The 21787-nt window shown below is 38.8% G+C and overlaps 12 protein-coding genes across 12 annotated transcripts; 6 read left to right on the forward strand and 6 right to left on the reverse strand.

Annotated features, from left to right (window-relative positions):
* Window positions 1–391: 391 nt before the first annotated feature.
* On the forward strand, window positions 392–3152 carry PHYBLDRAFT_178567 (hypothetical protein; the record flags this gene model as incomplete). Its single annotated transcript, XM_018438006.1, has 8 exons — window positions 392–440; window positions 499–650; window positions 698–824; window positions 872–1078; window positions 1130–1570; window positions 1653–1841; window positions 1898–1942; window positions 1997–3152. 8 exons carry the CDS (start codon window positions 392–394, stop codon window positions 3097–3099), a joined length of 2313 nt encoding a protein of 770 aa, XP_018298423.1. The 3' UTR covers window positions 3100–3152.
* A 76-nt stretch (window positions 3153–3228) lies between these two features.
* On the reverse strand, window positions 3229–3597 carry SDH4 (succinate dehydrogenase flavo protein subunit 4 SDH4; the record flags this gene model as incomplete). The annotated part of the gene is made up of 2 exons (XM_018437835.1): window positions 3229–3423; window positions 3487–3597. Coding segments are annotated over 2 exons (306 nt in total), but the record flags the coding sequence as incomplete, so codon positions are not given.
* Window positions 3598–3722: 125 nt separating this feature from the next.
* Window positions 3723–4032, reverse strand: PHYBLDRAFT_129105 (hypothetical protein; the record flags this gene model as incomplete). Its single annotated transcript, XM_018429264.1, has 2 exons — window positions 3723–3860; window positions 3929–4032. Coding segments are annotated over 2 exons (241 nt in total), but the record flags the coding sequence as incomplete, so codon positions are not given.
* Window positions 4033–4201: 169 nt separating this feature from the next.
* PHYBLDRAFT_178569 (hypothetical protein) lies at window positions 4202–5455 on the forward strand (the record flags this gene model as incomplete). Its single annotated transcript, XM_018438007.1, has 4 exons — window positions 4202–4253; window positions 4323–4575; window positions 4642–4786; window positions 4846–5455. The coding sequence occupies 4 exons, from the start codon at window positions 4202–4204 to the stop codon at window positions 5332–5334; spliced, it is 939 nt and encodes a 312-aa protein (XP_018298426.1). The 3' UTR covers window positions 5335–5455.
* Window positions 5456–5538: 83 nt separating this feature from the next.
* Window positions 5539–6681, reverse strand: PHYBLDRAFT_104926 (hypothetical protein; the record flags this gene model as incomplete). Its single annotated transcript, XM_018427870.1, has 1 exon — window positions 5539–6681. A coding segment is annotated over one exon (1143 nt), but the record flags the coding sequence as incomplete, so codon positions are not given.
* A 3243-nt stretch (window positions 6682–9924) lies between these two features.
* PHYBLDRAFT_95352 (hypothetical protein) lies at window positions 9925–10128 on the reverse strand (the record flags this gene model as incomplete). The annotated part of the gene is made up of 1 exon (XM_018443899.1): window positions 9925–10128. A coding segment is annotated over one exon (204 nt), but the record flags the coding sequence as incomplete, so codon positions are not given.
* Window positions 10129–10445: 317 nt separating this feature from the next.
* On the reverse strand, window positions 10446–11915 carry PHYBLDRAFT_153870 (hypothetical protein; the record flags this gene model as incomplete). Its single annotated transcript, XM_018433282.1, has 6 exons — window positions 10446–10652; window positions 10740–10913; window positions 10990–11152; window positions 11222–11436; window positions 11570–11828; window positions 11890–11915. 6 exons carry the CDS (start codon window positions 11913–11915, stop codon window positions 10446–10448), a joined length of 1044 nt encoding a protein of 347 aa, XP_018298429.1.
* Window positions 11916–12303: 388 nt separating this feature from the next.
* PHYBLDRAFT_176486 (hypothetical protein) lies at window positions 12304–13277 on the forward strand (the record flags this gene model as incomplete). Its single annotated transcript, XM_018437791.1, has 3 exons — window positions 12304–12502; window positions 12630–12886; window positions 12956–13277. The coding sequence occupies 3 exons, from the start codon at window positions 12304–12306 to the stop codon at window positions 13175–13177; spliced, it is 678 nt and encodes a 225-aa protein (XP_018298430.1). The 3' UTR covers window positions 13178–13277.
* A 2369-nt stretch (window positions 13278–15646) lies between these two features.
* On the forward strand, window positions 15647–17090 carry PHYBLDRAFT_104675 (hypothetical protein; the record flags this gene model as incomplete). The annotated part of the gene is made up of 4 exons (XM_018427860.1): window positions 15647–15814; window positions 15896–16260; window positions 16306–16557; window positions 16649–17090. Coding segments are annotated over 4 exons (1227 nt in total), but the record flags the coding sequence as incomplete, so codon positions are not given.
* A 119-nt stretch (window positions 17091–17209) lies between these two features.
* PHYBLDRAFT_137947 (hypothetical protein) lies at window positions 17210–18580 on the reverse strand (the record flags this gene model as incomplete). The annotated part of the gene is made up of 7 exons (XM_018429904.1): window positions 17210–17431; window positions 17511–17624; window positions 17749–17818; window positions 17880–17956; window positions 18029–18132; window positions 18295–18310; window positions 18455–18580. 7 exons carry the CDS (start codon window positions 18578–18580, stop codon window positions 17210–17212), a joined length of 729 nt encoding a protein of 242 aa, XP_018298432.1.
* Window positions 18581–18875: 295 nt separating this feature from the next.
* Window positions 18876–19977, forward strand: PHYBLDRAFT_137948 (hypothetical protein; the record flags this gene model as incomplete). The annotated part of the gene is made up of 3 exons (XM_018429905.1): window positions 18876–18956; window positions 19030–19090; window positions 19178–19977. The coding sequence occupies 3 exons, from the start codon at window positions 18876–18878 to the stop codon at window positions 19975–19977; spliced, it is 942 nt and encodes a 313-aa protein (XP_018298433.1).
* Window positions 19978–20222: 245 nt separating this feature from the next.
* PHYBLDRAFT_61444 (hypothetical protein) lies at window positions 20223–21394 on the forward strand (the record flags this gene model as incomplete). Its single annotated transcript, XM_018440807.1, has 3 exons — window positions 20223–20637; window positions 20769–21106; window positions 21263–21394. 3 exons carry the CDS (start codon window positions 20223–20225, stop codon window positions 21392–21394), a joined length of 885 nt encoding a protein of 294 aa, XP_018298434.1.
* Between the last annotated feature and the right edge of the window lie 393 nt (window positions 21395–21787).

Here is a 21787-nt window from a genome sequence, read left to right on the forward strand (position 1 = left end):
TAATCTCACATGTATTTTGAAGTAACTGAACCTATTATTGATAATAGAAATATAGTATAAAAAATAAATAGCCCTTCCGATATTTCTTTCCTCTTTCTTTCTTTCTTTTCTTTCTTTTTGTCACCCTTGTGGTTCCTCCATACAAAACACAAGTGCAAATAGAAACACAAATACAAGGCTGCAAATAATTTTGTGGTAAGATTAAACTAACAAAACAACTTACAACATGCTGTTTATTGGCAAACGCAGTACACATGCTTTTAAGCATAAAGGTACAAAAAGTCCTGTGAAATCATGACGTGATCCACGTGGCTAGACTGAAAAAGGAAACCATTCATTGATTTCTGTACCCAGCAGAAAGTTCGCTTTCTATTCTTCTTTAGTTTACTTAATGGCGAGTACATCGTATCAAACTTCCTCTAACTCAGGAAACTCCTCAGGTAAACTACATTTGAGGTTTTTTATGCAGTATATATCTAAGCTTATGTGTATAATTAGTGCCCTGGGAATCCCTCATGGACTCCCAAGAACTACAGATTTATGCCGACCTATTCAGAAAAGTAGATGTCGATAATAAGGGCATTCTTCTAAAGGATGAAGCAATGACCTTTTTCAGAAAATCAGATGTCCCAAACAACATCCTTGCAGAGGTAATTCAATAAAATCTCCATTCTGCAGGTTCTTAATACATCCTTAGATCTGGGAAGCTGCCGACGGAGATAATAAGGGGTTCTTAACTGATAAGGAGTTTTGTATCGCTCTTAAGCTGATTGCATGTGCTCAGCATGGCACACTTACCGGAAGTCCAATTCTATCGACAACGGGTAGGTGGGTATAGACAGAGTGAAATTCAGGGAACAGACATTAATAGTCGCAAAAGTTGCTCTTCCTCAGTTTGATGGTGTCACCCTTAAAAACCTATCAAAGCCTAACAGACCTACCCCAAATGCACCTTTGAGTCCTAATATGAACATGGGGGCTGGTGGAAATAACAGCGCGGACCAACTAACTCCTGAAGAACGAAACAAATATATCAATATGTTCCAGGCGAACAATCCTATTGACGGTGTACTAGGAGGTAAGCATATACTATAACACAAGGGTATGATTAACAAAGAAATACTCATAGGCGATTCTGTCAAGAATATCCTTATTCGTTCCAAGCTTTCACCAGAAACACTTCACGCTATCTGGAATCTTGCTGATACCCGCAAATCTGGAACACTCAACCAGACTGAGTTTATTATTGCAATGCACTATGTTTCTCAGATGATGAAGAAATCTATTCAATCTCTTCCAGCTACCCTACCAGTTCATATTTACACCGCTGCTGCCGGTAGATTCGGTCCATCAAGACAATTTTCAGCCGTATCACCAGTTATGAGACAAATGTCTACCCAAAATACACACAGTATTACTACACGCCAAATGACAGGGCCATCCGCCGTTTTTACTGGCGATCAGTCCCATCATCCAACTAGAGGAGACTTGGATGTATCGCCTGAAGAGTTGGCCAAGTACAGTGTCTTTTTTGAAAACCTGAATACGAATGGAACAGGATATGTATCGGGTAAGTAAATATTATAATTAAATATAATAGCTTAAGGCATGGAATAAAATTGTACGTCAATTGCTCATGCGACCAAATTTAGGTGTTGATGCCGTTCACTTTTTCCGTCATTCAAAGCTACCCGAATCAGATCTGGCCAAGATTTGGGATTTGGCAGACACGAATTCTAGTGGTCAATTGAGTAAACAGGAGTTTGGTCTTGCTATGCATCTAATAAATAAACGGATGGCTGGAGGTCAGATTCCAACTTCGTTACCTGGATTACAAAGAGGTAAGGCAATATATATTAAAATAATCTGCAACGGTGGGCTAAAAAAAATATGACAGCCCCCACACAAGTAGTTAATGTCACAGGGCAAAGCGAACTTTCAGGTAAGTGATGGAGCCAGCTTATTTGGGATTGTAGATTTATTATTTTACAACTAGGACCTCAATACAACGGACAACAGCGTTCCCTTCTTGAGACCGAGCTCTCTTCGGTAAAAAATGACGTACGAGCAGAGAGAGACAGAGCAGAAAGACTAGCATCTCAACATTCGTCAGAAGCACAAGCAGTACACGCATTACAAGAGCAGCTTTCCAAAGAAAAACAATCCTTGGAATCATGGAAGAAAAAGGCAGAAGAGAGTGAGAAGTTATTGGAGCAAGAAAAGAAAAAACGTCAAGAGCTTTCTAAGGAGTTACATCTGTGTAGCCAAGAGACCAAACATTATCAGCAGAGATCAGAGAGTGCAAAAAAGGAAACAGAACAAGTTCACTCAGAAGTACAGGAGATGCAGAAAGACTCATTCTCAAACAACTCTGTATTTGCACTATCTAACACACCATCTAACGAATTATTCACTAATATTGGGGAAAAGAGCACTCCAGAGCATAGTTTCTCACATCCCGGATCTGCTGCATCTTCTACTATCCAGTCTCCTTCCATGAATCCCACGCAGTTCAATAAGTCATTCGACCCATTCTCCGGGATGAAGAGCGACAAAGGAAACACAGCTGATTCTCCTAAAATATCTCTCAATCGTATCAAGCAAGAGCACGAAGCCCATCAAAAACGTTCATCTTCTCCAAATGTTGATATTAGTGATATAGAAGTCAAATTTCCAGATCTCAACACGATGGAAGAGAAATTTAACATGTCTTCCCCAAAGGCAAGCCCTGCCATTAGCGAAGCAAAGATCCCTACAAATAGCGCTAGCCCTGTTCAAAAGCCATACAAGCCATCTCTAGATCATCCATTTGGCCCCAATCAATCTCCAGCACCAACCACTGCCTTTTCTCCAAAGCAAAGTAAGTCAGTGGCAAAGTATGGTTTTGATCTCTCTGCATTTGAGACTCCGTCTACGCCTGAAAATGAAGGCACATCATCTGTCAAGGACGAATTGAGCTCTTTGTTTGGGAGCCCACAGCCTGAGGCAGCAAAAAAAGAGCCTACTACAAACTTTGATGACATCTTCAGCGTCACTCCCTCGTCTGTACCAGCACCACCTACTGAAAACAAGAAGACATTTGCGGATATATTTTTTTAAACAACCTTCTCTGTTTTTCTTTCTTGAAATATCATACCCTTTCTAATCAAGGCAAAAATAATTTATATATACACACACACATATATATATATTTATATTACGTCTATAATATCATTTACATGGTCCTACTTAGGCTCCCCAAATTCTCTGAGCAAACTCAGTCAGACCAACATCATTTGTGTTGAATTCGTAACATCCCCACATAACCAGACCTGTAGATCCAAACAAAGTCCAATTGGCTGCCTTGTTCAGGCGAGGATATACTCGTTTTGGGATATAATCAGTAATACATGATTCGAGACCTACATTCAAGTATCTTAGCAGCTGAACAGATTATTACCTATATATATATATATACTTACCAAGATGAATATGAAAAGGAAGGACAACACCTAACAAACCATCCACCACAGGAAAGGCTCCAAACACCAACTGTGTGCTAATTAGAGGAATCAGAACAACAGAAGATGCTCTCTCGAGATTCCAATGGAATGCACCACTAGTATATTCTTTGCTGTCTCTTTTATCCACAACTTTTTTATCATCGTCCGATTTTTCTATGAATTCAAAATCTAATCAGTTTTCATTTGTCTTTTATTTGAAATCTCTGTCTTTTGTCTCACCTTTCTTTTCTTCTGAGGAAACAATTGCCTCATCCTTCTTTTCAGATGTTGGAGATTGTGTGGAAGCTGGAGTGGTTGTGGTGGCTGTTGAAGAAACAACAGGGGTTGTAGTAGATGAAGTGGATGCAGGTGCGGCTGCTAGAAAGATTATCGTAAAAATTTAGAATGCTTTGTAAACTCAGGCTTCAAAGTTTCAAGCAAACTACCTGAATAGGGTTTTCGGCCTACAGATGCACTCCATGCTGATGCTCTGTAAATTTGTGGCCGAGAAACCTGAATTCCAACTGGTTTAACAAGAAATCGGAATGCCATGACGAGAATAGAGGAGGTAAAGAAGTTGGATAAAGGCTGTTGCTTTTCTTAAAAAACCCAGTCCCGTTGTGACCGGGGGCTTCATGATAACCTACCAATGTGTCAGACCTTTTAAAGAGATGTAGGAAGAGAGTGAAAATAATTAATTAACAAATACTTTGTCAACGATGAGTGAGAAAGTGATTGATAAGGTCGAATTAACGGAAGCTGTAGAGACAAGTAAGAAATTTATTTTGTAAAAAAAAGAATTGAATCATAATGGAATTCTGATATTGCCCTTTCTATAAGCCAACTTTACGAGCATCACATCACAAACAGAGCCCAAGCAAGAATCTGAAAAAAACCTCAAGCGATCTCGACCAGATTCACCATTTGACGGTTTAAAAACAAGCGATGATAGTATTCTTTACGAGACTAAAGAAAGACAAATGTGCCCTCGATGCAAAAAGACAGTAAAGTACTTTTGTTACCGATGCTTTGATGTCAGTGGAATGGATCGTTCCCAGATCCCCACAGTTAATCTTCCTGTTCATTTGGATGTGTAAGTGTAAATATTGGTTAATATAATCAATAATAAACATTAATATACTATAAATATTTTATTTAGGATCAAACATGAAAGAGAGTTGGATGGAAAATCTACCGCTATTCATGCTCGTGTAATTGCTCCAGAAGATGTGAGTATTTACACTTGGAAGAACGCACCTACTTATGAGCATCCTGAGCGTACACTGTTACTGTTTCCCGGCCCTGTAAGTACAACTACTTATATATATAACATGTACACAGGTAGCTAAATGTTATTTTATAGGATGCCAAAACACTTGCAGAAATCCCTAGGGATTCCTTTGATCGTGTCGTTGTAATTGACGGTACATGGAGTCAAGCCAATGCTATTGCACGCGATACACCATCATTACAAAACCTTCGAAAAGTGACAATTGCACCAAGAATCACCCACTTCTGGCGGTTTCAGCAAATGAGTGAGAACCATTTGGCAACTATTGAGGCTATTTATTATCTTTACCATGAATATTGCCAGACATACGAAACCCCTGAAGGATATGATGGCCGCTATGATAACCTGATGTTTTACTACAAATTCTTCTACGATTTGATTCAGGATAAATATAGACAAACCAAAAAGACATTCACTCACCGCCACAAACAAAACTACATCAAATATGCTGAAAATAAACCCAAAGACCAAAAAGCAGACGATGTTGAGACTGTAACGGATAAGAATGTCCCAGAGGAAACAGACGCTCAAAAAAATGTCGAAACAGTTAAAAAGCAGTAACGAGCATAGATCCTTTTCTTTTTCTTAAAAAAAAAACAGCTGCATATCATTTCATTTCTGTACAACACTTTCCTTTCCATTAAAACTATACAAACAATTTTGTCATTTAGCTGGTATTACCTATCCATTGCAACCCATAATATAAAACAAGTAATATTGATATTACTAAAAGTGTGAGCACAAATTAAACAAAATATTATGTATCTACATTATAATACATTCTCGGGATTTGGCATTAAATTTCCCATTAGAATTACATATTTTCATTTTTTGTTTAGATGTTTCATTATCAGGTGTACATATATTATCCAACCTAATCTTTGCTAGTTGGTTTCCACTGGAAGCTGAGCGCAGATACCATCTTTTAGCCTCTTTTAGGCTTTCTTGGACTCCTACACCAGTCTCAGTATAGTATCCTACAGCATATTCTGCTTTTGAAAATCCCTTGTCTGCTGCTCTTCGTGCCCATAGATAAGCTTGAAAGCTATCTTGTTGAAGTATTCCTTCTGCACCTGTGAGATACCATCCAGACAACGCTAATTCTGACTCTACATCGCCTTGTTCTGCAGCTCTGGAATACCAAGCGATCGATCGACGAGGATTTATGGGACAGTTTAATGATCCGTTTTCATATGCCAGTCCAAGTCTACGCTGCGAGGGAGCAAATCCATACTGCGCTGCTTGGGTAAATAGCTCACGAGAATAGTCAATATCAGGGAGGATGTATACGATATTAGTTTGTTCATATATGACACCAAGTTCGTGTAGTGCCTGCGGATGGTCTTGATCCGCTGACTGGGCGGCTCGTCTGATCCAGGAAACTCCTTCCCGCTCGTTCTTATGGACTCCTAGAAATCCATTCAAAAGAATCATGCCAAGTTTATACATTGACAATGGATCTCCCAATTTGGCTGCTTTTCTGTAGAATTGTATCGCACGATTATTATCTCGCTTAGTCCCTGTACCGATCTCATAGCATACTGCAACTCTATAACAGCACTGTAAATGATTTTGTTTGGACCCTTGTAAGTAAAAATTAAATGCTTTTTCGGGGTCAATAGGAGTCTTCATAACACCTGTTCCGTAGCAATTTGCAAGAAAAAACTGAGCTTCCGAACATCCAGATTTTGCTATGTTTGCATTTGCAGCTAATCTCTTAACAATCTTTTGGGCTTCATGTAACAAAGAGTTTCTTCGTTTTTGAGTAATCCTCTGATCTCCTTCGTCCGCATATACGTGTGGTGCTGCTTCAACCAGAAACATGGCAAATTCAAGAAGTTCCAGTGGATTAGAGCTCGCTGTTGCTTTTTCACGTAATCGTGTTATATTTTCAACAGTAAGGGGTGGAAATCTGCTGGGCTTAGCTAGCTTGCCAGAATTAGCAGCTGCCAAAAGAGAGCTCTCTGGAAGGTATGTATCATCTACTGCATCCAGGGTGATTACATCGCTGCCTTGCTGTTGTGGATAAAGGTTTGGTGTTTGCGAAATTGGTGTAGTTCGCAAATGAGTAGAGTTACTAGATCTAGCTCCTAATCTTGATGTCGGTTCTGAGAGTTCGCTCGGTAAATAATGATATTTCGTAGGCGTATTATTAGAGGCCAGATTATCGCATGTAGTACTCGCAAATAAAGAAGATTCTGTGGTATTAGTTTCTTGAAGGATTTCAAAGGGTTTGTTGTGAAAGGAGTTCTTGTCATCTGGATTTACAGAGCTGAGGCTTGTGTACGACGTCGGAGATAATTGAATGATTACACTTTCTTGGTACGGATCAGAGCTTTCTTTCGTCTGACTCTTATACTCAGCACCATCAGATTCAAGAGTTTTGTGAAGATTCGGCAAAGAATTTAAATGAAGTGCCTCATTAGGAAATTCTTTAATGATAAAAGGGAGAAAAGAAGAGACATCGCCCGAATGATCAAGTTTTTCTGGTTGCCCAGTTGAATTGATACCATCCGTCATGAGAAATGAGGAAAAGAAAATAAAAATCCACTAAAAAATAGGCTTCCATAATCTATCCTTTACATATCACAGATTCTTTGTCAAGCACTCGTTATTTTTGCTTTATCCCCGAGGGTTATCAAGCTTCCATCGACCAAGGCGGTCTTTTGTTGCGAGGAAGAGACCGTTTCCGGAGACAAACAGCCGGTATCTTAACGCTTCCAAGTTCTCAAAGTAATATACTGTTTGCCATAAATATGAAAAAAAAGTTATATACAAACTGTGTACCAATATAAATATATGTAAGATTCGAACATCAATAATCCATTTCCCCTGTATATTCTGTCTCTGCACGGGCTGTAATCGGGTCCTGGGATTCTTCTTCGTCAAAATATCTATCATGTGCATCACGTTCTTGTTGTTCAAGATCATCATAAGCCTTGTTTATAGAGTATTAGTTTGTTGCAAAATACCCCATATTTATTAGTCACCACTAACCTCATTGTAATCAACGGCGTTATAATCGAAATCAGTCTAGTAATTTTGATAATGGATTAGGATTTACAGTTGGGTCGTTTAAACTATTAAAGATACTTACATCATTCCCAATTAAGAAACGTTCTTCCATAATACGCACAAACTCTTTTCGTTGATCTTCACGGAATACTATACTTTCCTCTGTATTTTCAATTATATCAAGGTCATCTGCACTTAAAGAGTCTTCTTTCATCAATTCATCATCATTGATATCCATAGAATATTCTTGCTCAGGAACATATGCACCAGTAGCCTTTCCTTTCATCTTTACATCAATCTTTTCTTTTTCTTTTTCTTTTTCATCCTCTTCATCCTCTTCATCCTCTTCTTCCTCTTCCTCTTCCTCTTCCTCTTCTTCAAATTGTTCTTCTTCTCTTTCTCTAGAGAGTTTCAATTGTTGCTCTACATAGTCTCGATCGATATCACTCAACACACGTTCTACTAGCTTGACATTACTTGCAAAAGGTTCTGTTCGTTTACTGGCAGGAACATACTGGCCAATAAAATATTCATAGAGTACTGGATCGCGTAGCTGTAACGATTCATCTGAAAAATAGTCCGAGTCGCGCAAGGTGGTCTGCAAATACACAAATCGTCTATTGCGTGCATTTGCACGAACACGATTCTTAATATGCCTTGAAGGTTGGATGTATCCAGCTCGCATAGACGGAGAACTAGTTGGTGAATCCTGTGGACTATCATGCAACATATTACGCAGGTAGAAATCAATTTCGTAGTCGCCTATTATTGCAGAATAATTCATGAAGCAAGATAATAACAATAAAATTATCACAGTCTTTTTTTACCTCTTAAACCCTCAAATTGTTTCAGTATATTATCAGGTAAGTATCTGCCCCATTTACTCAAGAACAACCCGGGATCGCGCTGTAATAGGTTTTTCATTTGTTCCAACTTTTCCTGATCAGTCGGTTCAGTTTCACCTCTTTTTAATGTTTTAAATTCAATATCATCTAAATTATTCTGTGCATATGTAAGTACTGAATCTTTGTTTTCTTGATTCATGGTGATGTGTTTGAGATCAAGAGTTGTTTAATTGCAATGCAGAATACAGTGTTCAATTGTTAATTAAATACAGTATTCACGTGACAGTTAAAAGAACACGCATACATAGCCAATCCAACATGATAAAACAATGGAAACAAAGATTAGTTTTACTATACAATTAAAGAATTTTTGTTTTACTGGTTAATTTCATCTTTTCTTTTAAACAGTATTTTTTGTCTCTTTGTATATTCTAGTATAGCTCATTGCTCACAACTTCGAAAAGCAATTTCTTTGGTTTTTGTTTTTTTTCTTACACAATTTGCCAAAACACTCCTTAACATAAATAGTGGATATTGATTTATATAATTAATAGCTAATGCTACTCCAGAAAGTATATATCTATTGTCACCAGCATTAAAAGAAGTTTATATTGAGATAAAACTTATAAGGCTTAGGTAACATCATTTATTCTGTATCCAAAAATAAAAATAAAAACTTGAAATCAAGGAATATTCAAATTTTATTGTAATATCTGTGAAGATCAGCTAAAGTTCTCTTTCAGCAGTATCAAAGTCTTTGTCTAAAAATATATCTTTCTCCATCAAAGTTGTGATTTTTGTGGCTATTTCACCAATAACCATTTAAAATGTTTCAGCTCCTGGAAAATTTGTATCGTTTCCAAAAAATATCTATCTGTACTCATTTGTATATAGTAATAAGCTAATGCTTTTTGTCTTTGACTTGTTTATCTTTCCATGCTTTATGGGCGTACCAAATGGCTCCCAAGACAATCGACAGTCGCCAAATTCGCGCCCAGACGCTCTCTGTACGAGACTTGGTGGTAATCGTAGGCTCTTCATCAATACCAGCTGCTTTTCGTCGGTTCATAGACTGATGAATGCGCTCTTGGCGTCGTCTTTCTTCAGATTCATAGTGATGTGTAAAATGGGACTGTTGGTTAAAATGCTTGCTTTCACTCTGCTCGGCTTGTGCACGAGCACTTGCTGATCCAGTATTACGCGGCTGACGTGCTCTAGCATGCCATGACGCTGAAGGTCCATTTTGACGGACATTCCTGACATTTACAGGGGTTTGGTAGTCCATGCTCTCGTCATATTGTCTTCGACTTGCTTCATTTCCCAACACAGCATATGCCTCATTTATTTCTAAGAATGCTTTGTGTGCTTCAGGGTTGTTGGGATTCAGGTCAGGATGATATTTTTTGGAAAGACGGTAATATTGAGATCTAATTGTCTTTTTTTCTGCATTACGATGGATTCCAAGTATGTTATAATGGTGGTCCTTGTTTCGAGAATGGAGTCGAATCGTGGTATGAAATGATCGACGGAACATTAATTGAATAAAAGAAAGGCGAGAAAGAAAGAAAGAGGGAGAGAATAATGAAAAAATCGAAAAATATGAATAGTCCGGCTTGCTTTTCTCTTATGTGGATATGTACGTCTTTGCAATTATGCGTGTGCGTATGTGTGTTTGTTTAGATTTAATATATATATAAGACGAAGAAAAATTGAACAGCGATGGATTTGAACCTGAAAAAGGTAGGAAAAATATAGGGAAGATGGGTAGGAGAGGGTAAATGCATTTCGTTGACTTTATAATTGTTTATGTATCTACTTCTTGTCCTTTGCCTTATCCTTTGACTTTTCCATCTCTTCAAGAGCTTCTTTAAAGCGAGGGTCATTGGTATCAACACCAGGAAGAGATCCAAGAATGTCAGACATGGATGCATCATTACTTTGCGCATCATTCATAGAGAGAGCCAAAGCCTTCTGGAGTTCATCTTGATCGTTTGAATCGCCCATTTCAGTATCCTCATCCTAATAAAAGAAAAGGCATAAAAAAGTCGATGTTTATATCAGTCACTACAACTCCATGTCCAAATCGCGTATAAAACTTGCCTGGACCTGGCCCATAGACATAGCCAACGCAGCTTGCAACTCTGCGTCTTCATCTGACATATGTGGTTGATCTACTGGCATACTGGTAGAGCTGGCTGCAGTAGGAGCCGATGACTCGCCCTTCTTTGCGGCTTCTGCCTCCTGACGAGCTTTTTCCTCTTCCATCGAAATACGCAATGCCTATTCATTACAGATAAATATTTGACTTATGCCATTCTTTCTTTTTAACTCTCACTAAACATAAGTCTTGACTTACAAGAGCAAGTTCGGGATCCAAACTGGGATCAATGCCAAATTCAAATGCACCTCCTCCACTTGAGCCAAAGTTAGCTGAGGATCCTTCCTCACCAGAAATGATTGGTGTCGAGATCAACATGTCACTCAACAGATGAGGTCCAGGAGGAATGGTAACCAAATGACTGTTTAAAATAAGTTTAGTCCTCACCATCACCAAAAAATAATCAAACCATATGAATGTCGCGAATTACCTGTTATCACTGTTGTTAACACTGTTGATAAAGGCCTCAAGTTTGGATGTGTTGGAAGCCTCCTCTCCAAAATTTACAATATCGACAGCAACGTTGTTCTTTTTCATTTTCTTTGCTAGTCGTATCAATGTTCTCTCGTCGGTTTCTACTGGGCTGCCCACAAATACGATAATTCTCTGACGCTGATTTTTGTTTTGACGATGCTTCAATGCGAGCTATAATTTTCGTTGTTACGATCATTTTTTTATAAACAGTAAAAAGCGGTGAGTGGAGATAGGTGACTGAAACGGAGATGATTCGGCATATAGTAGACTACTTTTTTTTGTTCATACTATACTATTCTATTACCTGAGCAATCTGGATTCCAGTCAATAAGTCTGACTCGCCACCAACACGAACGCCATGAAGTGCACTAAGGATCCTTCCGACATCTGATGTTAAGGTTACTAGAACCTCGGGGCTTTTTCCAGCCATGGTCATCAATCCAACTGTGCTTTCAGGATTGGCTTGGGTTTTTGATGAAAAGACAAGGTTGACGGCTTCATTCTGGGCTACCAGACGAGTTGGGGAGTAATCACCATTTCTCATCCACTCAGAGTTGTCGACTCTAATGCATTAATATAGGAATAAGCGTACCGAATTTATTTTATTTGTTAATCAGTACATACACAATCATTGACGCTTCCAACACCATGATGTACTATTATGTATAAACTGAGAAAAGGGGGGAACTTTTTGGATTGTATTAAGTTCAAAATACTGCGATGCTGCCTTTTTATTGATGTGGTATAACTGTTTAAGCTTCGTTCTTTCTTTACCGAAAAGGTGAAGGGGAGGAGACAGCAGGATAGAGAAACCTAGACCTTTTAGATAGTAATCTTCTACGCGTACCCTATTTGCTATGCGTGTTCCTTACTCTCTTGATGACGAATGGGCTTTCGACGTCATACAGAAGGGGGACTGCTACAGACCTTACGGATCCCGAGCGGTATCTTAAAACAAACCTAAGCGAAGGCGGGGAAACAAATCTGGTAAATAACTTGGACTTTGCTTTTTTGGACAATGTACCAACATTCCCCCACATGACTGAATCAGACAGTGAACAACAACGATCCCTCAAGGACATGAAGCTCCTGGAAAGATGGACAAAATCTTTCCAGTACATGACGAACCGCATGGCTCCCGAAGAGCAGACAAAGTTTAAAGCACAGCTGGATGGAGAGATTGAAGATTATCAGTGCAAACAATGCGAGACGTGGAAGGATAATCTTGTCAAAAACAGTAAGATTCATTTTTATTTTGTAACTTAGTAGTTTTGTGCGTGGTTGTGCTTGTGTGCGGAAAATAAAGACTGCTTTATAGAATTCTAGAGTTAATTGCTTTATTGCTGTCCTTCTTCCTTCCCTAGGTGCTCCTGTGCGTTTTATGATGGATGAGTTACGGAAAGAAGGAAAGCCTATAACAAAAGACAATTTTGTTTGCAGTCCCTGCGATGAAGATCGTGCTGGTGGCTACAATCCAGAAATAGGTGTATTGTTGTGCCAGAACAAATTAAATTCAAAGGCCCACCAAGAGCGTACCATGGTACATGAAATGGTTCATATGTATGATGACCAAAAATTCAAGGTGGATTGGATGAACCTCAGGCACCATGCTTGTAGCGAGGTAAAACAAAAAAAATACATAAAAGGAAACTGATATTTACACACCTGCGTATCTGTTTGGGATCACTAGGTTCGTGCGGCTAGTTTAGGTGGGGATTGTGGCATGCTGGCTGAGTTTGGTCGTGGCTTTTACAGCTTTACAAAACAGCATCAAGCATGTGTAAAGCGTCGAGCAGTATTGTCAGTGCTTTCCAATCCTTCTTGTAAATCCCGGGAAGATGCTGAACGTGCTGTGGCAAGTGTCTTTGACAGCTGCTTTGCCGATACCCGTCCATTCGATGAGATTTACTAGAACCTTCTTAGACTTAAACACACACACACAAACATACACAAATATTATTTTTATTATCTTTTTTTTTAAAAAAAATTGAGAATACAATTGGAATATCTGTAAAAAAATATCTGTGAAATTCATTTTCTCCTTTCTCGGCTGAGAGAGGGCGGAGATTTTGTTTGACCATCAAACACCTCAAATAAGCAACAGTTCACTTCTCTATTCATCCATTATTTGTAATTAACTTAAACTCATGTACCTCTCCCTAGTGAGCGGCTCACTATGGCTCATGATGGGCCTTATAGCTAATATATCTTTGGCAGACGCTCGCATTCCGGCCGAAGTTCAACTCTACTCATCCAGTCTACCACCCCAAAAACAAAAGCGCCAAGACATTCGACTCATTCCCACAGACCTTGCTTTGGTGTCAACCTTGGATGGCTCAATTCGTGGAATAAATCGTCTTGATGGCGATGTTTTCTGGACACTACCAGGTGGAGCAGAAGGTTCATTGATCAAGTCGACGATGCATGCACACAGCAGAGCACCACCCAGTAGCATATTTTCTTACAATGCGGAAAACTTACTCGAAGAATCTTTTACTGAAAATACTCAGTCAACCTCGATCGAAGACGATGTTTATTATATTGTCGAGCCACAAAATGGAGGTATACTATACCTTTATGGTAATGGAAAGCCACTCGAGGTAAAATTATTCCCCTTATTAGATATTTATTCCTTTATTCCTTCATTTCTTTATTTCTCTTTTCATATGATTTTGTGAAATATATGGGAGTTAAACCACAGCGTTTTTGTCAGCCCACTGTCTATAATATACATTATAGAAATATTTTAGTGCTTTTTATAATCTACATAATTCATTTATCATTGATATTTCATGGCTGGTTGGCAATCGCAACACTTTCTGCTTTCATTAGAAAATCCCATTATCTGTCAAGGAAATTGTCACGCATTCACCTTGGCGTACACCAGATGGAACAACATATATCGGTGGAAAAAACACAGTAATGATCGCTATTGATCCACGTAATGGAAATATCTTACGCAAGTTTGATCTGGATCAATCTGAGGAAGCATATGTTATGGCAACCCAGAAGAAATTACCACCTCACACGATATTCCTAGGGAGAGATGGTAGGGAATACAAAAGAAAATTACAGCTCACATAGAGAATGTACGTGAAAGTAACTTGGCTTAGAGTACAGAGTTGCGATCTTCAATAATGATAACGAGAAATGGTGGAATGTCACTTATGCAGAATATGTGACCAACCAATTGGATACAGACGTACCTGCTAGTACACCGCCTATGGACGTATACCTTGCTCCCGATGCAGATAACGCAATCACCGCAATCCATCTACCAACAGGGGAGCTTATGTGGACAATGCCAACAGGATTTCCTGCGGTACGTGTTTTTGATGTCTACCGGCGACCCGACTTTACCATTGCACTGTTTGAGCAAGAGCCACCACAAACTCTCGATAAAGGAATAATGGGAGACATGTTGAAATTATCCCAAAATAACCCGGGATTAACTACAGCATATGTCGGTTTACATTATGGCGGATTATATGCCCTTTCTACAGATCGGTTTCCTCTTGCCCAATTATCTCTTTGGGCGTCTCTATATACTGGAATTGAACCAGGCAAAAAACAACCTCTCATCGGAGGACCTGCTGCCAATAAACGGCCTGCGTCCAAATGCTGTAAAGGCTGTAAGAATCATGCTGAATGTCTAGTCGGTAAACATATTATCGAAACGCCCCTTTTGCCTGCGAAGCCTTCACCTTTAGGAATTATGGGGCCAATTGTTGTTGAGCCTGCAGAGCCCCTATCACCTGGAACAAAGCTCTACAAAGAACAAAAGAAAGGATTTTTTTATGACGGGCCTGGAATGTTCTGGAAAAGTTATTTGTTAGCGCTTGTCATTGCAGCTTATGTGTACCGAGTTCAGATTGAACGATTTAGTAGAGCACAAGTTTTGCCACGGTGGAATCGCTTTGTTAAAAAGTGGAATAGCCGTATTAAGAAATACAAAGCCTCGGTGGCAAAATCTAGAGAATTGGCCAATGACAAGGATACAGAAAAACAAAAGGACATGTCGCAAGAAACGGATAAAGATATGGGAGCCAAAGTGGATGAATTGATGGCAATGGTCAACGCTTTGAACAAGGAGGCAAAGGAAACTAAGAAAGCTAATGAAGCCAAAGAAGCCAACGAAAAGAGAGAAAAGGCAGAAAAAGAAAAAAAGGAAAAAGAGAAGGAATTGCTCGCCATAGCAATCGAAACATCTAGTCCAACTGGGAGATCAGCAACAATGGCAAATGGAGATGCTACTGGGTTGAATCTCAAGAGCTTTACACCAACGACAACAAGTGTTCTAACACTATCTAAAACTGTTTTAGGTAATGGACAGAGAAGGAAAATGGACGAATATTTGCACATATAGTGTACTGACACTTATTTTATAGGCTATGGAAGCCATGGTACTGTTGTCTACAAGGGAGAATTTGATGGGCGTTCTGTTGCTGTTAAGCGCCTCTTAATTGACTTTTACGATGTGGCACTTCAGGAAGTCAAGCTGCTTCAAGAAAGTGATGACCATGCAAATGTCATTCGTTATTTTTACAAGGTAAGGTTATAAGATTTTATGATATCTAAATATACGCACACACAGAAGGAGTGATTTATGGTGATTTATGGTAATTTCTAGGAAGAGACGGACCGTTTCTTGTTTATTGCTCTTGAACTATGCTATGGATCTTTACATGATTGCATGGAACGCTCTTTACCAATCGCGGATATGCAACTATTTGACCAGATTAACCCGGCCAATATATTGCAACAGATGATGGCTGGTATCCAGCATTTACATTCGTTGAAAATCGTACATCGAGATATTAAGCCGCATAACATCTTACTAGCACCCAGCAAGACCAACAGAAAAGACAAAAAACCAAGTCTAAGAATTCTTATTTCTGATTTTGGGCTGTGCAAGAAACTTGACGGTGAACAGAGCAGCTTCCATTATACGGCACAGTCACCAGCAGGAACATCTGGATGGCGTGCACCAGAATTGTTGGCAGGCGCACTTCATGCGACAGCATCCGAAACTAGCCATAGTAGTAAAGGAGGCAATGATCCGAATACGATTGGATCCGTTAAGGCGACACGGGCAATTGACATATTTTCTGCTGGATGTGTATTTTATTATGTATTGAGTGGAGGAGAACATCCATTTGGTAACCGATTTGGGCGAGAAAACAATATTCTCAAAGGAGTGTATGATTTGAGTCGGCTTCAAAGCATGGGTGAGGATGGAGTAGAAGCCATGGATTTAATTGAACGTATGTTGTCCGTGCAACCACATATAAGGTGAGAATGGGTTTAATATAGTATGTGATTTTAGAAAGAAAGAAAAAAACCCAAAGATGCAATATTTTAATGTATTGCTTGTTTCATGTAGACCAAAGGCGGACATAGTTCTTGCCCATCCTTTCTTCTGGTCTCCTTCAAAACGCCTTGGTTTTTTACAAGACGCATCCGATCGTTTTGAGGTGGAGCAAAGGGATCCTCCATCAGATCTATTGAGGAGACTAGAATCGGACGGGGAACGAGTAATTGGACAGGACTGGTATCGCAGGATCGATCGAGTCCTGGCTAATGATTTGGGTAAATTCAGAAAATATGATGGCAAACGTGTACGCGATCTTTTGAGAGCATTGCGAAACAAGAAGCATCACTGGCAAGACTTGCCTGATCCTGTAAAAAAGACACTCGGTGAACCACCAAATGATTATCTATATTATTTTACAGCACGTTTTCCTTATTTACTCTTACATGCATACTATGTAATTCTCAATGACCCGTCACTTACAAGTGAGGGGTCATTAAGGCAGTATTTTTGAAAGAAAGGAAAAAATCGAACTCATTTTATTATATTATATTATTATACATAAACAAAAAATAAATAGCATTGAACTGAATAAGAGGAGGAGGAAGAAATGTTCGCATTACGATAAAATATTTACTCGTCTTGACCTGGCAGGATGACGTTACAGTGAATCTTGACTACATCATCAAGGTTTTCCATGTCATCGAGACAACGGACAACCTGTTCAAGGGTGTCTTTGTCAGTGATCTCAACAGAAGTGTTTGGTACATATGTAGCTTCCATCTGCTGAACTTCATATTTTTGCTGTGTGAGTGCTTGACTGATACTGTTGAGCTGAGCATAATCGCAAGTAATCTATCCACAGGAAAATAATAAGTAATCGAGTGTATGTATATATGACTGTAGGTCTGTGTGTTTATGTGCGTTTGTGTACCTCGACAAGATCCTCTTCATCTTCCATATCCTCTGCACCAACTTCAATAGCTGAATCCATCATTTCTTCTAATGAATGACCTGTCTCTCCAGAAGCAAAAACAATTTTGCCTTTCTTTTCAAATAACCATCCTACTGAAGACACTGAACCACTGAATAGAGATATTGAAAAAATAACGTATAAGTGTCTCTATTGTTTGGATTTCGCATTCAAAATAAAATCAAAAAATACAAGTTACTTGCCCAAGACGGTTCAAAACTTCTTTAACTTCCTTGACTGTTCTTGATTTCTTATCTGTAACGGTTTCACTGATGAATACAAAGATCAATACCAAAGAAAAAATAAGGCTTCGGTGTTTTGCAAACATACATGATCATGGCAATGCCACCAGGTCCATAACATTCATAAATGATATCTTCTACAGTATCCTTATCTTTATTATTTGCCTACACACAATTATACACAGAATATATTAGAGAAAAAGATAAAATTCAAAGTTCGGATCCAATAAACATTACCTTTTTCAGGGCACCTTCAACATTGTCCTTGGGCATACTAGCTGCTTTGGCACGGTTAAGAACAGCTGCTAATCGAGAGTTCATGGCTGCATCCGGACCACCGGCTATATACACATCCATTATAATTAACACACACACACACACACATACATACACACACACAAAATTTCACTTGCCTCTGACAGCGGATACAATTTCAAGCGAAATCTTTGAATAAAGTTTGCTTTTCTTTGCATCTTTGGCACCTTTTGTGTGTTTTACTTTACTCCATTTGTTGTGTCCCTGTCAGATACAACGTTGGAAGGGCAAATTAAGTACAAGGCAAAAACAGAAACCAAAGAAATAAGTAAAATAAATAAATAAAGTAATTCACCCCTTTGGAATGAGTAACAAGCAAATCAAAATAAATAAAAAAAAAAGACTAACAGCAAACCGACGTTGGTCAAAAGGTGAGGCTTTGAGTGTCATTCCTGCCATGACACCAGGTTGAATGGTACGAGTAATGGTGGGTTGACGGATTAATCCTGTCCATGAACGAAAAAGACTGGCCATTACAATAATATATTTCTTATATTATATTATATGTATGTATGTATGTATGTATGTATGTATGTATCTGTATAATATATATATATATTTATATACAATTATATGATTTAAATAAATAAATAAATAAAGTTAAAACAACTCTTTTTTTGGAGGCGTTGTTTTTTTTATATGTTTTTATTTTTGATAAAGATTTCCATACCCATCCATTCATCCCCCACCCACATACACACATAAAAGTCTCCCTTTTTCGGAATAATTTGATCCCCGATTTTTTTTATCTCTTTCTTCATTTCTTCTAATGACCCGAAATCCCAAACGCTCTATCCTACGTAAAGAACAATCCGAACGAGATCGGATGAAGCATATTATAGAATCTTCCGTAAGAATGGATCATTTGCAAAACAGAGGTCTAATTAAAGACATTGTACTTTCTTTTTGGTTACTCAACGTAGGGTTATCAACAAAGCTTGCAGGACGATCTATGCACTCGACGAATCCCTCTTGAACTCATTGGTAATTAATACCATGCATTATGTACTTCTTTTCTCTATAAGAAAAAGAAGAAGAAAACCCCCCATATTCATTTGTACAAATAAATAGATTTGGCTGGTGCTTGGATGGCTAGTTGGAATGACGAAAACATTCTGGTGCAGTCTGCTGTGCACGCTTACGAGTCTTGGCGGTCGCACGTGAATTTCATTAGACGTACTCTAGTGCGTGCCCAGACTTCTTGCTCATCGCTAGTAGTATGTCTATGGTATATGGACCAGTTATGCCATGGAAGTCGACATGTAGTACAATGGAAACAACCCAGGGATCTCTTTATGGCATGCATTGTAGTGGCCGACAAATTTTTGGATGATGTGACGTGGACAAACCTGGATTGGGTCGACCATACACTTGGGGCTTACAGTCTACAACAGATCAACAATCTTGAACGGCAGCTGATGGGTGCTATGCAATATCGGTTATTTGTACCCCACACGCATTACGACGACTTTTGCGCTTATCTCGATTTCCGTGTACATGCTCGACAGCTGAATCCGTTCTTGGCAACCGGGTTGTCATACCATGATATAAATGTCCTTAGCCAGTCACTTGTACCGCTGTACGCAGATAGACTAAAGTTTACACTAAGGCCGATGGAAGCTATGATGCTACTAGCAAAAATTGTGACTGGAATATGTGTAGTATATGCAGCGACTGTAGCTGCAATGGCAACTGTTGTTGTATCGACCGAATATATGCTTGCTCAGTCTCAGTGGACGATGGCTGGGTGGGAGACCCACTTACAGGAACACATTGTGACCTTGGCAGTGGACTGGATGATCCGCACCGATGGATTGGCCGGCTCAATTCTTGAGAATCCCCAAGCTTGTCTCGGTATCACATGTCTTTGATGTCCTGAATAAACATATATATTCTTTTATTCTATCCCCGCCAGAGCGCACATCTTCTCCTTCTCCTTACTTATTGTTCGTATTATTTTCTTACCACTTTTACTATACTTCTCTCTCTACCTCTATCTATCTTTTTTTTTTACCTGTTACGTACAAATACAAATACATTTATTTATATTTATATTTAGATATTTAGATAATATACATATACATATAGAGATACGGCAGATCCCTATTCACTTCTTATGACCGTTACTGATACCCCGGACGGCTGTTATGCTACTTCAACTCTACTCACTCGATGGGTTGATACTGTAAATCAACAGTCACCCATTCACCTTGCTCTTATTTCTCTACCGATCACTCGTCCATGTGTTTTTCGTCTACGTTCTCTCGAAGATGTTTATGCAAAGTCGGCACTATTTCGATTCCTTATTCGCAAGGGGCTTCCACCTGTACCATTGTTTCTGAGTACTACAGCAGCTGCGGCTTGGGCCATGAAAAGATCTTATGATCATTCAAGATTCTTGGTTGTCCAGATTGTTGGTACACTCTACCCACTTTGGAAATGTTGGCAATTGGTCAAACAAACAGACCATCAAGAACCTGATACCTACAAAGCATGGTTGACTTACTGGATGATCTACGGCGTATTCCAAGGTAAATTTTTCTTTTTTCTTTTTAGTTGCTAACTACTTGTTCTTTGATTATATTTTAATATATATTTATATATATACATAATATGAATATTTGTGTGTGTTCTTTTTTTTTTCCTTTTTGTAATGTTGTAGTGCTGGATCACTGGAGCATCCAAATGCATCATCATTGTCCTAACTATACTTTGTATCGTCTTGCTATTCTTTATTGGGCTCAGAGCTCCAAGGCATATGGAGCATCATTAATTCATCGCCATGTAATTCAAAAGCCAGAAGACGAAGATGATGATGTTCCTGCCTTGTCGCCATCTAGCCGCAGTCACGTCGTAAATGAACTCTCATATCGTATCTTGGATGGTTATCAACCCAACTTGGGTCGAAAGACAAGTGTTAGCAGTGGATCACACGATAGCCAAGCGTCATTTCGTATTAATGAACCAGCATATACCGTCGACCATTGTCCGCCTCAAGAGGTAAAGATAGGAGTGAAAAACATTGGGAAAGAAAATATAGATAGAAATAGACATATTTATATAAGATACCCGAGTTAGCGAGTTAGCGAGTGAGTGGGTGAGTGGGTGAGTGAGTTTAATGAGGGAGATTGGTGTGATAAAGAAAAAGGGAATTAGGGAGAACTGATTGTGAGAGGGGAGAATAGACACTCGGAAGGGCGATGGAAGGACAAGCTGAATGGTAGGCACAAAAATTTCTTGTTACTGTTTGACAAGGAAGACTTGTGTCGCTTTGAATCGACTGGATAATTTGACCTACATTAAGCCAAAAACAAAAACACAAATAACAACACGAAACAACAACAACAACACAAACAACAACGACGACGACGTACTATGTGTTTTCATTTTGAGGGGCTGATTGATGGACACTGCCAGGGGTAAATTGTAGCTTGTGAAGCCTACGCACAAGTGTAAATATATTTATATGCTCCTGGAAATATAAAATACACATACTCACACACAATTATACACACATTTGGATGACGTTTGAATCAATCAGATACATTTAAAAGCGAGATTGTAAAGGCTTAAATACATTAAATTCAAAGCAAGAAATATGGAGAAAATAAGAAGGGGAACAATAATAAAAATAATAAAAAGAAAAGAAAAGAAAAGGGAATCTAGGAAAAAGGAGGATTT

This window comes from Phycomyces blakesleeanus (genome assembly GCF_001638985.1).
Source record: "Phycomyces blakesleeanus NRRL 1555(-) unplaced genomic scaffold PHYBLscaffold_1, whole genome shotgun sequence".
In the NCBI taxonomy this organism is placed as follows: domain Eukaryota; kingdom Fungi; phylum Mucoromycota; class Mucoromycetes; order Mucorales; family Phycomycetaceae; genus Phycomyces; species Phycomyces blakesleeanus.